The sequence below is a fragment of the Mercenaria mercenaria genome, unplaced genomic scaffold, assembly GCF_021730395.1.
Source record: "Mercenaria mercenaria strain notata unplaced genomic scaffold, MADL_Memer_1 contig_915, whole genome shotgun sequence".
In the NCBI taxonomy this organism is placed as follows: Eukaryota; Metazoa; Mollusca; class Bivalvia; order Venerida; family Veneridae; genus Mercenaria; species Mercenaria mercenaria.
In genome coordinates, this window is record NW_026463830.1 from 36,277 (window position 1) to 50,849 (window position 14,573).

General features: G+C 33.8%; 2 protein-coding genes across 2 annotated transcripts; both read left to right on the plus strand.

Annotated features, from left to right (window-relative positions):
* Nucleotides 1–356: 356 nt before the first annotated feature.
* LOC128554977 (17-beta-hydroxysteroid dehydrogenase type 6-like) lies at nt 357–5,738 on the plus strand. Its single transcript, XM_053536318.1, has 5 exons — nt 357–706; nt 2,419–2,677; nt 2,928–3,091; nt 3,418–3,520; nt 4,289–5,738. Exons 1-5 carry the CDS (start codon nt 385–387, stop codon nt 4,401–4,403), a joined length of 963 nt encoding a protein of 320 aa, XP_053392293.1. The 5' UTR covers nt 357–384; the 3' UTR covers nt 4,404–5,738.
* A 2,829-nt stretch (nt 5,739–8,567) lies between these two features.
* LOC128554978 (dehydrogenase/reductase SDR family member 9-like) lies at nt 8,568–8,889 on the plus strand (the record flags this gene model as incomplete). Its single annotated transcript, XM_053536320.1, has 1 exon — nt 8,568–8,889. A coding segment is annotated over exon 1 (322 nt), but the record flags the coding sequence as incomplete, so codon positions are not given.
* Between the last annotated feature and the right edge of the window lie 5,684 nt (nt 8,890–14,573).

Consider the following 14,573-nt stretch of genomic DNA (forward strand, 5'->3'; position numbering starts at 1 on the left):
AAAATTCAAGACGAAATAAGAAAACGATGTTGTTTTTTATTTGTATAAATAATTTAACAACACTCTGCCCTTGAGCTAATAAATATAAACATGATTATGACTTATTGATACAGATAAACATATCACTCGTTCCTATAATAATGATATGTAAATAAATACTATGCCACAATTTTCTTTTTAAGTATTTTTGTCACTCAAATGAATAATAGACTTGTTGACATTTGTCTGTTCAATCGCCGCTTTTTCTTAAATGACTATGTTTTTTAGTTAATGCATAAACTGTTAACCTTGGTAAAACAGGTCAAAGTATATAATCGTTACGCATGGTGAAATTATTGTGTTGTGTATGCAAAACATCGTGTAAAGAAACCTATATGAAAAAAGATGGATATATACTGGGTTATTTTGTTCATATTTCTGGTATCCTTATTAATAGAAAGGTTAGCGAGAAAATTAAAGATCAATAACTTTAATCAGCGTTATGTTGTCGTTACTGGATGCGATACGGGATTTGGAAACATGCTTGCTAAAAGGCTTGACGCCATGCAATTCCGTGTTTTTGCGGGATGTTTTACAAGCAAGGCAGTTACGCAGTTGACCGAAGAATGTTCGCAGAATATGACAGCTATACAAGTAGATGTTTCAAAAGATGCAAGTATTGAACAAATGTTGGAAACAGTTAAAAGGAAACTACCCAAAGACAAAGGTAAATGAATCATATAATGTTCAAGATATATTATGTTTGCAAAAACAGACACGTGTCAGATGTTAACAAACCTAACAACCAGTCTACCGTCCATGAACAGGCTCAATCAAACCGAGCCTGCAACATTTTCCTTTTTGTGGTGTTGAGCGACCTTTTCTCTATTTTATGTTGGACTATCTATAACGTATAGTATAGTTGTTATCTATGCAGTCAAGTGCAGTAAACTGTTGTGGTTTAAAACCTGTCAATGAACTAGGTTTAACATAACCCATGCATGTACGGTTGTAGCATTTAATAATTAAAGATTTAGGTCATTAAATTTGACGTTTAAGCGTAGCATTTACATTTTTTTTCTTGTGTGAAGCACGTTTAAACGCAGTACATCAGTTGATAGTTTAAACCCTTGACTTTCCCAGGTGCCCGCTCGTGATGAAATAATGCACGGAGGGGCACCTGGGGTCTTCCTCCACCATTAAAGCTGGAAAGTCGCCATATGACCTATCATGTGTCGGTGCGACGTTAAATAAAAAAACCAAAACAAACCCCTTGACTTTCACACATGTTCATATATTCAAGGTCATACCTACTTGTTTTGAAAAGCTGATATTTTTGACAACCAATGTTACCAAGCAAGGCCTTAAAATCTTTGTTTCCGGTTACAGGCTAAAAAATAGGGTCGGAATTTTTAAAAAATTTGTGTTATTAAGTAAGACTTTTCGGAAATTATTTTCGTGTCAAAAATGAATACAAATAAGGGAGTTATGCCTTTGGAGCATCAGAATGTTGATTTCTAACACCACTGACCATGTTTATAGCATAAAAAGTGCAGTTTCGCAACTTTTTGTTAAATGTGGAAACAAAATTAATATTCTCAAAGGCAATGAAAACATTAAGGGTCGGACCAAAAATTTAGAGGATGTCAGGATACCGGAAACAAACAACGTTTTACGTCTAATTCAACTCTTATTCTGCTTAATTGGATGTTCACTGAAAATTTACTGACTAAATGACGAAAATCAGCCTGCACTGGTCGCAAATTCAGAATCACTTCCCGCCAGCAGTTTTATAATTAAATGGAGTTTAACTAGACATCGCATGTGAGACGTATTTTGATGTCTAAATTTTTAATTTCTATGGAAATACGTGGTAAAATTTGGAGTAATTGACACTTTCCTTGATTTATTTTTCTATAAAAATGTCTATTAAGAAAGCATACATCATAATTGATGCAGTCAATAAATGTATAAACTAACAACTTTTCTAACTCCACACCTGGATTTTGCTGAACACATTTTAAAATGACTAGATAAGGTTATTAGAGATACAAATAACCATTGTGTATATATTCATTGAGCACACTCATCTGTTGTAAGGTATCACAAAAATAAAAAGAAATATCACCCACTCAGCAAGAAATAGCATTCATATAAACGTAACAGTTGTTACCCATTATTTACTAGATTATCGTTAAAAGAAATATCGTGATCTATTCTAATTACGAACAACTTATATGTTGAAAGGACACAAAACGAAAGTTATGAAAAGCTGCGCAGACTGGATTGTATCAATACATTATTGAAAATAGAAAAGTTTCTATTCTTACGTTAAACATTCTAATTGATAAATGGTTTATTTTTGTGATAATGTATGCCGCCACGAAAGGCAAAACATATTAATATTTCTTTTAATATGCTCTTTGTATGTTCTTTCAGGACTTTGGGCTGTTGTTAATAATGCTGGAATAACCGGAACTGCAGGGCAATGTACCTGGCAAACGAGACAAGATTTTGAAACTGTGTTAGCAGTTAATTTTTATGGTGTTGGTATGGTAACGAATGCCTTTTGTCCTCTGATAGTGAAAGAACGTGGTCGTGTTGTGAACGCATCAAGTATGATGGGACGAATTGCATTTGGCCAGGCTACATACGTCGTATCAAAGTATTGCGTGGAAGCATTTTCTGATGTACTCAGGTAAAGTATTGATGTGTTCAAGACTGTATGTAAATGTAATCCCTAGCAGTTTTAAAGTTTCTAATCAGTTTGTTTTCCAGTTTTAAACAGTTTTTTTTTAAAGTTTTTGGAATGTCTCTGTTCTTGAATTGTAAATTAATAGACATACGGTGATATCAGATAATATTTCTTATGTATTAACTTTCAAAATAGCAATATGTTTTAATTTAAATTGTCCTGTTAAAACTTTTATTCTATAATTGTATTACAGACGAGAACTTTACAGAACAGGGGTGAAAGTATGCATAGTTGAGCCTGGTGCATTTAAAACTGGAATAATTGATCCAAGTGCTCAATTAAAAAGACTTGAAAATAAAGTCAACAGCTTGCCAGAAGAAATAAAAGGGAAACTGCGAGAGGATTACATCAGCATAAGTATTTTAAGTTATTTATAGTAATTATTTTCTTCTTTCAAAAACAAATTCAGGAACTCAAAATGTTCTGTTTATTCAATCTTTTCATTACGTATTGAATTGTAAAAAATAATGGATATTTGTGAAGCTAGCATATTCTCTTCAACTGGTTGATGCTCAAAATCGAAATTTGTTTAAAATCTCTTTGACAATAAAAGTTCATGTAATGACAGTAACATTTTCATCTGGAAACAAACCGTTGAATATGTTGTTTTTTTTTCACGGTTAAATATTATTTCTTAAACTACAAAACTGAAATCGTTATTATTGCTAAGTATTGTATTGAAGGTATGGCCAGATTCACGAAAGCAACTTCTAATGCCTCCACTAACGTCAATGAGGTTGTCGATGCCTACATACATGCCATTACTGCAAAGTATCCATTGAAAAGGTAAAGAATAATATAGCCTTCATGATTAGAAAGCTATATCTCTCAGAGTCCTTTGTTGCATTTTGTTTGTTTAAAGTCTTTCTACGACATTCGTCGTAAGTTCTTTAACACTTTAGCTCAGTGTTAAAACAGTCACTCTTGCCAAACTTCCTCTTCACAAACACACATGCACACCCGCACACACTTTCTTGACAGTTGTTACAGTTTTCACAACATGGACACAAATCACAGTATCAAAGAGTCAGCAGAAGAGGTTGTCTAGTGTTTAAGGTGTCGGAAACTGAACCCGAGGTCGTGTGCTCGAGCCCAGCAGAGGTCATGACTACACCTCTTCATATGACACCAGTACTGATTTTCCCAATATGCAGACTCGAGAACAACTGAAAAAATTAGTATGATTTCATCACAATTGGACTAAGATAAATTGGTATAAACTAATCGGTCAGTCAAATAGCCATTTAATTTCGTATGATGCCTATCTGATTTGGTGGCTGATATCGCGCCGAAAGGTAAATCTCGCCTTTTCTCCTTCCTGTAGCACATGCGCACACCATTGTTATGAGATATGACAGAATGTATATATAGCGCATGCGCTACAGGAAGGCGGAAGAGAGAAAAGGGGAGCTTTCATGTATTGGTGGTTGTCACCATTTCGCTTTGTCCCGGGCGACAAAGCGAAAAGGCGAGAATTTATCCTTACGGCGCGTAAAAATACAGCTTATGAAACACTTTGTCACAAAAATATAATATTTGTGTTTTCATTTACAGGTATTTAGTTGGCACAGACGCAAGATTTTTGATGCGGGCACTGTGGATGCTTCCTGAATGTGCAAGTGACTTCATCATTAATAAATTGATTGGAAAGGATATAAATAAGGAGTAGACGTTTTCTCTTTATAACAATCTACAGATAGTACGGTCTTTTTATCTAACATATACCTTAGTGTTCCGTGTACCAATACACAATATAGTTAGATATAAAATGTAATACTCTAAACATGAAAAGTCGGTTTCAGTTACTACGCCAAGCAGTGTCGCATATCGGGATAAAATCAGCTTTTAAACATTATATATAAACCTTTATGAAAATCAAAGCTTGCAGCACGAAAATTTAGACAGATGTCTACAATCTACAAGCCAGTTGCGTTTTGGCCGTCGTCTGCGTCGGCCTTCGATTCTGAAACTTTATTCACGATTGCCAGCAAGTTTAAATTATAAAACAAAACATATGAAAGTGTATATATAACTACTATAATTGTTATCATTAATATAGAAAATCTTCACATATATTTTTTATTCAACAAAATGTTCGCGCAGTTGTGCAAAATGCTTTCTCATGTCATAAGTACATATCATTACTGAATAAAGGAGACAATTTGCCTCATCGATATTTCCAGAATAGCAACATATTAATTATCATGTTTCTTATTGTATAATTGATGCATTTTAGTTTGAAGCCGGTCGTACTTGCAAAATGCAATGAAAGCATCGTCGGGTGAAGGAATAAAGAAATAAATACACACACATGAACTGACCCCTTCCAGCCCATGAAAACCATGACCTGATTACATTTATTTAAAAGAGATTTATACTATTCTCTATGTAGCTATCATCCTGTCTGTCTATATATATAAAGGCTTATACTCCTTCGTCCGATAATGCTCTTTCATTATGTATGTCTGGGTTGAACCAACGACCTTGGCTTCCTCAATACGAATTCAACGCCAAAAGCGGTAGTGAGGTTCGAACCCACACGGATGAGGGACAAGTGGTTTTTAATCAGTGATCTTAACCATTCGGCAACGGAAGTCCCAGAAGACATTGATAGTGCTTAAATAAGTCGTGTTTTGGAAGTGATGGCCTGAAAGAATATAAAAAATGAGCAGTGCCATGAGAAAACCAACATAGCGGCTTTGCTACCAGCATGGATCCAGACCAGCCGCGCATCCGCACAGTCTGGTCAGGATCCATGTTGTTCGCTTTCAAAACTTATTGCATTTGGAGAAAATGTTATCGAATGTTATCGCATCCGCGCAGTCTGGTTAGGATCCATGTTGGTCGCAAAGCCACTATGGTTTTCCCATGGCGCGGCTTAAATAGCGTTTGACCTAGATAAATATGATGTTAAGTCTAATCCAACGTGTATTGTTTAGTCGTTTATTCTGTGTTACACAAATGTATGAATAAACAGTTTTAGACATTATATCTTTACTGATAAAGAAGAAATTTTACCATTTTGTTTGGTCTAAATAAATATCTTTTTTTTCTGAATGCGTTCAACAAACATGTATAAAGTGTTTCTTTTGTAGATCTTAAACATATTAAACATATATATTTTAATAAACAGTGTGTTTATCTCGTGAATTAATACATTCTGTATACATGTATACATATACATCAGACCGTTGCAATTTTATTTACATTCACAATATATAAGAAACAAATCATTACAATGCATGTTTATGAATGCCCTCTAATCCAGTATGTTGTAGATTTTTTTCTTTTCCTGCGGCTGAATCTTTTCTAACAGATAAAAGTTATAGTGTTCCTAAAAACAAGAAAATACATATAAAATATGAGCCGCGCCATGAGAAAATCAACATAGTGGCTTTGAGACCAGCATGAATCCAGACCAGCCTGCGCATCCGCGCAGTCTGGTCAGGATCTATGCTGTTCGCTAAAGGTTTCTCTAACTGCAGTAGGCTTTAAAAGCGAACAGCATGGATCCTGACCAGACTGCGCGGATGCACAGGCTGGTCTGGATCCATGCTGGTCGCACACCCACTATGTTGGTTTTCTCATGGCACGGCTCAATTATGAATTATTCTAGACCCAAAGAAATATGTTAAAGCGGTTAAGCTTATCATGAATGTATATAATAGGGACAAGAGTAAGATTCTTCTCCCCAGCCTTTTATAACAAGTTAAAGAATATTATACGGCCATTTTGGTACATGTTCGGCTGTACGCTAATTAGGCCATATAGCACAATAAATGACACATATTTAGACCCAGGAATACAGAATAAATAATTCTTGCAAGTACATACCGATGTAAGTTATAGATTTTTTGGCCTTTCCTTTTCCACCTGGTAATGCCAGATTTACAATTTCCATTGCCTTTTCAATACTTGCATCCTTTGAGACGTCCATTTCTATTGCCTTCAATTTCGACGATGTATTCGTATATAGGTCCTGTGGAGCTATATTCTCCGTATATTACTCTCTTGCTAAAACTGGAGCTATACACGGACCCCTGTATTTCTGTTCGCATGTAACTCCTCGGTCACTTTATGCATCATAGACTCATATACAAGAAATTGAAATTAGTTTCTGAAAAGCAACATAAAATACAGAAAAGTCCGGATCCGCACTCTACGTTAAGTAATGTGCGCAAAGTTGGCTCTCAGTTCGCATTTATATGTAGTGAAAAACGAATGCTGAGGTGCAATGCCAAGTTCGGCCATCGGTATCAAATTTTAAGTAATCCAGAGCCGGAATGCCGAGCTCGGCATTTCATCGAAAATAAATGAATGCCGAGCTAGAATATAGTGCTCACTCGTCAGCTACCGGTATTTGATTGTCTAAACCTGGGAGTCATTCTCAGTATGTCGTGACATTGTCTTGAAGACATTTTGTTTTCGATTTACAGAGATATAAAGGCTTCAACATATACAAAACTTGAACTCGGTCTATAGGATACAGATGTTACCTTTTTGGAGCTTTTCAGAAAACAAAAGCATTAATATCTATACCCCTTTGAGACAATATGAAATTTTTGTTGAATTCGGTGACTGAATAGTTTCAACGACCAGTTTGAGTCTCAATAGTTCATATATAATGTCTAAAATCTTATATATGGATCGAAACTTAAATACAATTTGCCAACTAATACTTCTGCATAGTTTTGGGACTTTGGGGCAATTACTTTATTCCGGTAAGGATTGAAATTCTGAATATATTGATCTGATACAAAAACAAAATCTTCTCTTACACCTAATTAGTAACCTTTTTTTCAAAATTTGGTGACTCTTTCGCACAGTTCAGAAGATGAATGCCAGTCATAGTATGATCAAGTAAGTATAAACTATAAAGACTAAATCGAGTGCCATATCTGTCAGACCAGATACAAAGATTAAAACCAAAATGCCTAACTTCACTTGCTAGAAGTTTGGTAGCTGTCAGTCAAGAGGTACCCATTTTCAGGATGTACGTACCTAACAGCAATACCGCTGAAAAACAGCGTTAAATCCAAAAATAAAACAAAGTACTTACGTTCGCTCGCTCTCTTACTCACTCGTATGCATGGACGGAGAAGAGCAAATATGCATGCCTTCTTCGCATAACCTCGGTCCAAATAACACTTCTAAATAATCACGTATTGTATTACGCTTACATTACCGTTATAGAGTTTTATCCATGTATAGGGAATCATATTCGGTTTTGCGTTTGTATACATATCCTCTATTATAGCGTAGCGTTTTCGAAAACGTGCTCAGAATATAGTTTCCCGGGGAGCTATATACGAAGGGAACCATAAAGAATGTGACACTGCCTTCGAATATGCAGCTTTTCATTTCAGTAAGAAAATATTTCATTGATACTAATCATGACACGGGATCGTGGCGCTAAATTTCACATTGCAGTCTTCTTTTAAAAGTTACAAGAAGAAATAAGGACACAATGTTTTTTTTCGTATTTATCATTTAACAAAACTTTGAAGTTGAGCTGATAAATATAAACATGCTGATGACTTAAAATTGACACAGATAAACATACTATTCGTTCCTATGATAATGATGTGTTCGTAATTACTATACCAAAATTTCTTTATAAGTATCTGGTTCGCTTAAATGAATGACAGACTTGTAGATATTTGTCTGTTCAATTGACGCGTTTTCTGAAGTGACTATACATGTATCTATAGTTACACATAAACTGTTTATATTAACCTTTTTTTTTAAACAGGTCAGTGTATTAAACGTTACGCATGGTGAAATTACTGTTGCGTATGTAAAACAGTGAGTAAAGAAACCTATTTAAAAAAATATGGATATATACTGGGTTATTTTGTTTATTGTTCTGGTGTCCTTATTCATAGAAAGATTAGTGAGAAAGTTAAAGATCAGTAGCTTTGATCAGCGTTATGTTGTCGTTACTGGATGCGATACGGGGTCTGGAAACATGCTTGCTAAAAGGCTGGACGCCATGCAGTTCCATGTTTTTGCGGGATGTTTTACAAGCAAGGCAGTTACGCAGTTGACCGAAGAATGTTCGCGGAATATGACAGCTATACAAGTAGACGTTTCAAAAGATGCAAGTATTGAACAAATGTTGGAAACTGTTAAAAGAAAACTACCTGAAGATAAAGGTAAATGAATTATGTAATGTTTACGATAAGAAATTTGTTCTTATTTTCTAACAGAAAATAACATGTTTCCCTGATAAAGGCGACAACTTCTACTCATAAAGGATACGAGATCAATTGACTTTTGGCGCGTCACTGTCGCCACTTCGGATTCTAAAACGTGTGTTTAAGACCGTTTGTTGAATCCGTATCGTTGTATATGTATGAACTAGATGGATATAGATCTATTACACAAAATACTTGACAAAAGAGAAGAAGGAGAAGAAGAAATGTATCAGATATGTACACAATACTATTAACCATTCATATGTTGTTCTATTTAATTGTAGTAACATATCGATTGACCTATCGTTATACTTGTTATATATGCAGCCAAGTGCAGTGAACTGTTAAGATCTGTTAAATCACATATATATCAATGTAAAGTTTAACAAAATACGTGTACTGATCATGTAAGGTTTTGGTATTAAATACATGAACACACTATTTAAAGATTTAAATCTTCAAAATTGATGTTATAGTCCTTATATTACTTTAAAGCGCAATACATCATTTGAAAAGGTTAAACTCGCTTTTAAATTTGTATATATGCATGGTCATTCCTACTGGCTTTAGCTGATATTCACGACAACATATTTCACTCAATAATTTGACCTACAACCTGCTAGATTTCTAAAATGATCGGCCCATCATTCAATTTGACAGAATTTTTAAAAGACTTGGTAAGTTAATAAATGAAAAAAAAAAATAAAAAAGAAAAGAAATACTTCTGTTCGTAAATCATTAAGCAGCCACAGTAAGGTAACACTTGAATAAAAAGATTTTTATAATCGCGCGATCGCAAATAAATGAAAATATTTGAATAAACGTTACCATGGTACTTCATTATCTATTTACCTAATTGCCCTTATCTTGGAACGAAGTATGCGACTAGATAATCAAACTACGACTACGACTCTTTCATAAGTCGTACGACGACGAATTTGATAACAAAATTGGTCATGTTTTTTTCAAAATCAAGGGTTGCTTCAAAATACACGCGGAGTCCATTTAAAATGTATTAATAGACAGACAAGACATGTATCTAGTTCCTGCCACCCTTTAAATTACCCAAACTTTTTCTGAAAGGCTGACAATTTACGATTGAAAATATACTTTAAAATGCTTCAGACGATTGTTTTCATCTGACAATTTCAAACCATTTTTCTACCTGCAAATTGACAATATCAGAAACTTGGATGAACGCCAATTAACATTAATTGGCACAATTTAAGTTGGATCTTTAATGTAGGTAAGATTTCTTCTGACAATTATTGTCCACGGCTTCCCAGGCTAGTCCGGATCAAGAAATGCCTTTATTTGATGCAGCGAGGAAACAGTTTAGAAAGAATGTGTCACCAGCGAGACACATAGCTCCCAGCGTGAGTAGGAGTCAGGGTGTTCTCCCCCTTCAAAATTTTGAAATATAGTTATGTAATGGTGGCATCTGATAGAATTTTTGGTCTGAATTTTGAGAAAATATGTTTAGTATACAGCATCTTCTGTGTATGACTGTGCTATTTACGATAAAAAGGATGAAAGTGACGACAAGTAAAGTAATCAATGATGACTGTTTTATTTTGCAGTATAACAAATTCATGCATGTTCACACAAATAAAAGTGTTATGTATATGAGCAAGGCACAATAATGCATAGACAGTTGTGCTACAAAAGGAAGCAAACTCTTCTCCTTATCGGTATAGTTTGACAATATTCCTTCACGGAGGTTGCAAAGCGAACTAAAATGATGTCGACAAAAATGTTTCATTCAATAACTTATAATAACGACGGGTCAATAATGTTATTAAGGAAAAATATATAGAAGTTAAACAACTGAACAAGAAACAAATGCGCATGTCTACATAATGTTTATGATGCTTAACAAGTTTTATTTGAAACGAAGAGAAGGAAACTACAATGTAGTTGTCATCCGTCGTTAAAGAAGGGCCACAACTCCAGACAAAATAATCGATCATAAAAGTCAGGGCAACATGTACATATTCATTTCATGCTTCTGATGTATACCTAGTTTCAATTCAGTTGGATGGATTTGTTCGACTTAAGTTCACGAGTTCACGATGTGATGAATTAGTTCAAGATCAAATAGGGCAACAACTCCAGAAAAAACAACTACAAGAATTTGTAACAGAGTTAGCAACGTCCCCTGCCTAATGAACTTTTCATCATACATACTGTATGCCAATACAGCATCTTGGCATGAACAAAATAAAACAAGAGTGCCAGGATGTTAAATATATGCTCGTCAGAAAGATGATATAATAAAACATTTTCTATACAAAACTATAAGTTTGGTAGACAGAAAGCCAAAACAATGACATATCCAATTCTAACAACCAGCGTAAAAAGTTTCAAGAATAATCGTTTTATATAGTAGCAACAAAAGGAAGTAAGTTTTTATTTTTTAAGTCTACAAAAAACTCCTTACCAGAAGAGTTACCTTAAAATACACCTAAAATTTGAAAGTAACACAGAACAAGAGCTGCCCGTAAGACAGCGCGCTCCATTATTCGGGTGTATGACAGTAAAATGAATATATGTCTGAATAAGAGACCTCTACTTTAAAAGGAAGATACACCAAGGGCATAATTCCATCAAATACACAAATCTGAGTTATTAGGATTGTTACAACACATGCAGATGATGATGATAAAGATATATTTTGAGTTTCAAGTCATTATCTTATATAGCACCAAATTTATGTCCAGAAAACAAAGTTTGTAAAAAATTTAAGTATAAAAGGGGCATAATTTGGTCAAAAATACAAATCAGAGTTATGGGGATTGTTACCACACATGCAGATGATGATGATAAAGATACATTTAAAGTTTCAAGTCTTTATCTTATATTGCATTAAAGTAGTATTCAGAGAGCGAAGATTGCAAAAAAGTTTAAGTACAAAAGGGGCATAATTCTATCAAAAACACAATTAGAGTTATGGGGTATGTAGCCACACATGCAGATGATCATAAACAAATACTTTTAATTTCAAGTCATTATCTTTTAAAATAGCAAAGATATGTCTATAAACAAAGCTTTCGGAAAAAATAACATGAAAATAATTCTATGTATAACTCTTTGGTGACCTTGACCTTGGGTATAATGGGCCCAGTCCTTACACATACTTTGTCTGTATGCTGGACAAAGTTGAACTTACAGTATGATATAAGCAAAAGTAACAAAGATATGACAGAAAAACAAAGGTTGCCGAAAAACTTTAACCTTAAAAATAACCTAAGTATAACACCTTGGTGACCTTGACCTTGGGTATAATAGGCTCAGCCCCTATACAAATTTTGTTTGTATACTGGACAATGTTTATGTGAAGTTACAGTAAGATATAAGCAATATTAACAAAGATATGACAGAAAAACAAAGGTTGCCGAAAGACTTTAACCTTAAAAATAACCTAAGTATAACACCTTGGTGACCTTGACCTTGGGTATAATGGGCTCAGCCCCTACACACACTTTCTTTGCATATTGGACAATGTTTATGTGAAGTTACAGTACGATATAAGCAATAGTAACAAAGAAATGACAGAAAAACAAAGGTTGCCGAAAAACTTTAACCTTAAAAATAACCCAAGTATAACAGCTTGGTGACCTTGACCTTGGGTATAATGGGCTCAGCCCTATACATACTTTGTTTGTATACTGGACAATGTTTATGTGAAGTTACAGTACGATATAAGCAATAGTAACAAAGATATGACAGAAAAACAAATGTTGCCGAAAAACTTTAACCTTAAAAATAATCTAAGTATAACACCTTGGTGACCCTGACCTTGGGTATAATGGGCTCAGCCCCTACACATATATTGTTTGTATACTGGACAATGTTTATGTGAAGTTACAGTAAGATACAAGCAATAGTAACAAAGATATGACAGAAAACCAAAGGTTGCCGAAAAACTTGAACCAAGAAGGGTAACGCCGACGCCGGGGCGAGTAGTATGACCCCCCTATTCTCCGAATAGTGGAGCTAAAAATGGTCTTGATTTCTCCCTAAGGTCAATTATAAAAAGTTGTCTATATATTGTTTATAGTGACAACAAAGAGAAGTTAATCTGAAAAAAATCTAAATCCACACAAAAATACTTATCAGGCAGCCTTACGTCAAAATACATCAAAAATTGGATGTAACATGCGTGTTGCACTACAGAAAAGTAGTCCCAATTTTCTCCTAGGGTTAATATTAACCCTTACCCTGCTGAGTTTCTATAATGAACTTGTCCATTTTTCAATTTGGACAGTACCATTAACTGTTAAACGGGATGCTTACCAAAAATATACTGATTGAATGTCGAATTGTTAATTAACTGTGATTTCTCTATAAATTTCTGACACTTCTCATTAAAAACAATTTAAATGTACAATGTACATAATTCTAAAATCAGTTATTATAGTTTGTAAAATAAGTGCTGAATGCCATATCTATTTTCAAAACACTTTTAAACACCTACCTGTATAAAATGGTGTGTAAATTGGCAGTCTTCTTCTTGGCAATTTTAGCATTCATTGTCCCATTATTTCTTTGAATAAATTTATATCTTCATCTGAAATAAGTATAGTATACTATAAAAAACTATGAGGAAACATATTGGTGGTTTTCAAAATAATGAAGCAGAAGTGTGACATAGGGGTTGGAAATTCAAACCTATTTCTTTTGGTGGTCACATATTTTTTATGATAGCAAATAATCCAAATTTCAAGGAAATATACAACTTTGGGAAAGTGTTGAGAAATACCAATCAGATAATATTTTGAACAGCCTTCAGTTCATAAGTTCAGAGAATTTCCAGTATGATGGGTGATAAATATTGCAGTGTTTTATGACAAGGAAATATGTATAACAGTAAATGTTTTTCAACATATATGAATAGGTGTTTGTGTATAGTTTGAAACTTATTTAATAAATGTTTGTGGACCTTGGTTTTTAAAATCACCCTTTCTGCACAAATCTGACATAAAAATAAAATTTTACCTAGAAAAGTTGTTGCTGAATGAAAAATAATTAACATATTATTATAAAACTTTTTCTTTCATATTTTGCAGGTTTATAAACCACATTCCAAATTTCAAAAATGTGTGGTGATTTTTAAGAGATGCACAGGGGACACATACTAAAAATCAGTGTAATATTCATTAAGTATTATTTTTTTCTGTTCAAAACAAGATTAATGGTGATCATCTTGAGACAAAGGTCTATTGAACAATTACTTTATTCCACAAAATAACTACAAAACTGAAAATTTTCGCAACACAAACTGGAAAATTCAGCAACATGTAATGCTTTAAATGAAAAATAAGTGACTTTAAACACAATTAACACATTGAAATCATTTAGTTTACATGCACTGCTTATTCAGAGTAGAAAAATGACAAAATACCATGCATCTTTATAATGCTACTAATTTTAAGAAGATGCACAGGGGACAAATGGCAGCAAAATATATATTCATGGAATATGTTCATAGTAAGTAAAATTCTTCCAACTACACAATACTAGGTACTGAATATTTACATATGTAGGTAAACTTTAATTAAAATTGATGTTTCCCCTTTTAAACCTGAAAATTACCAACTTGAGAAAAATGCAAAAAATAAAATTTAAATTGTCCTGGGATT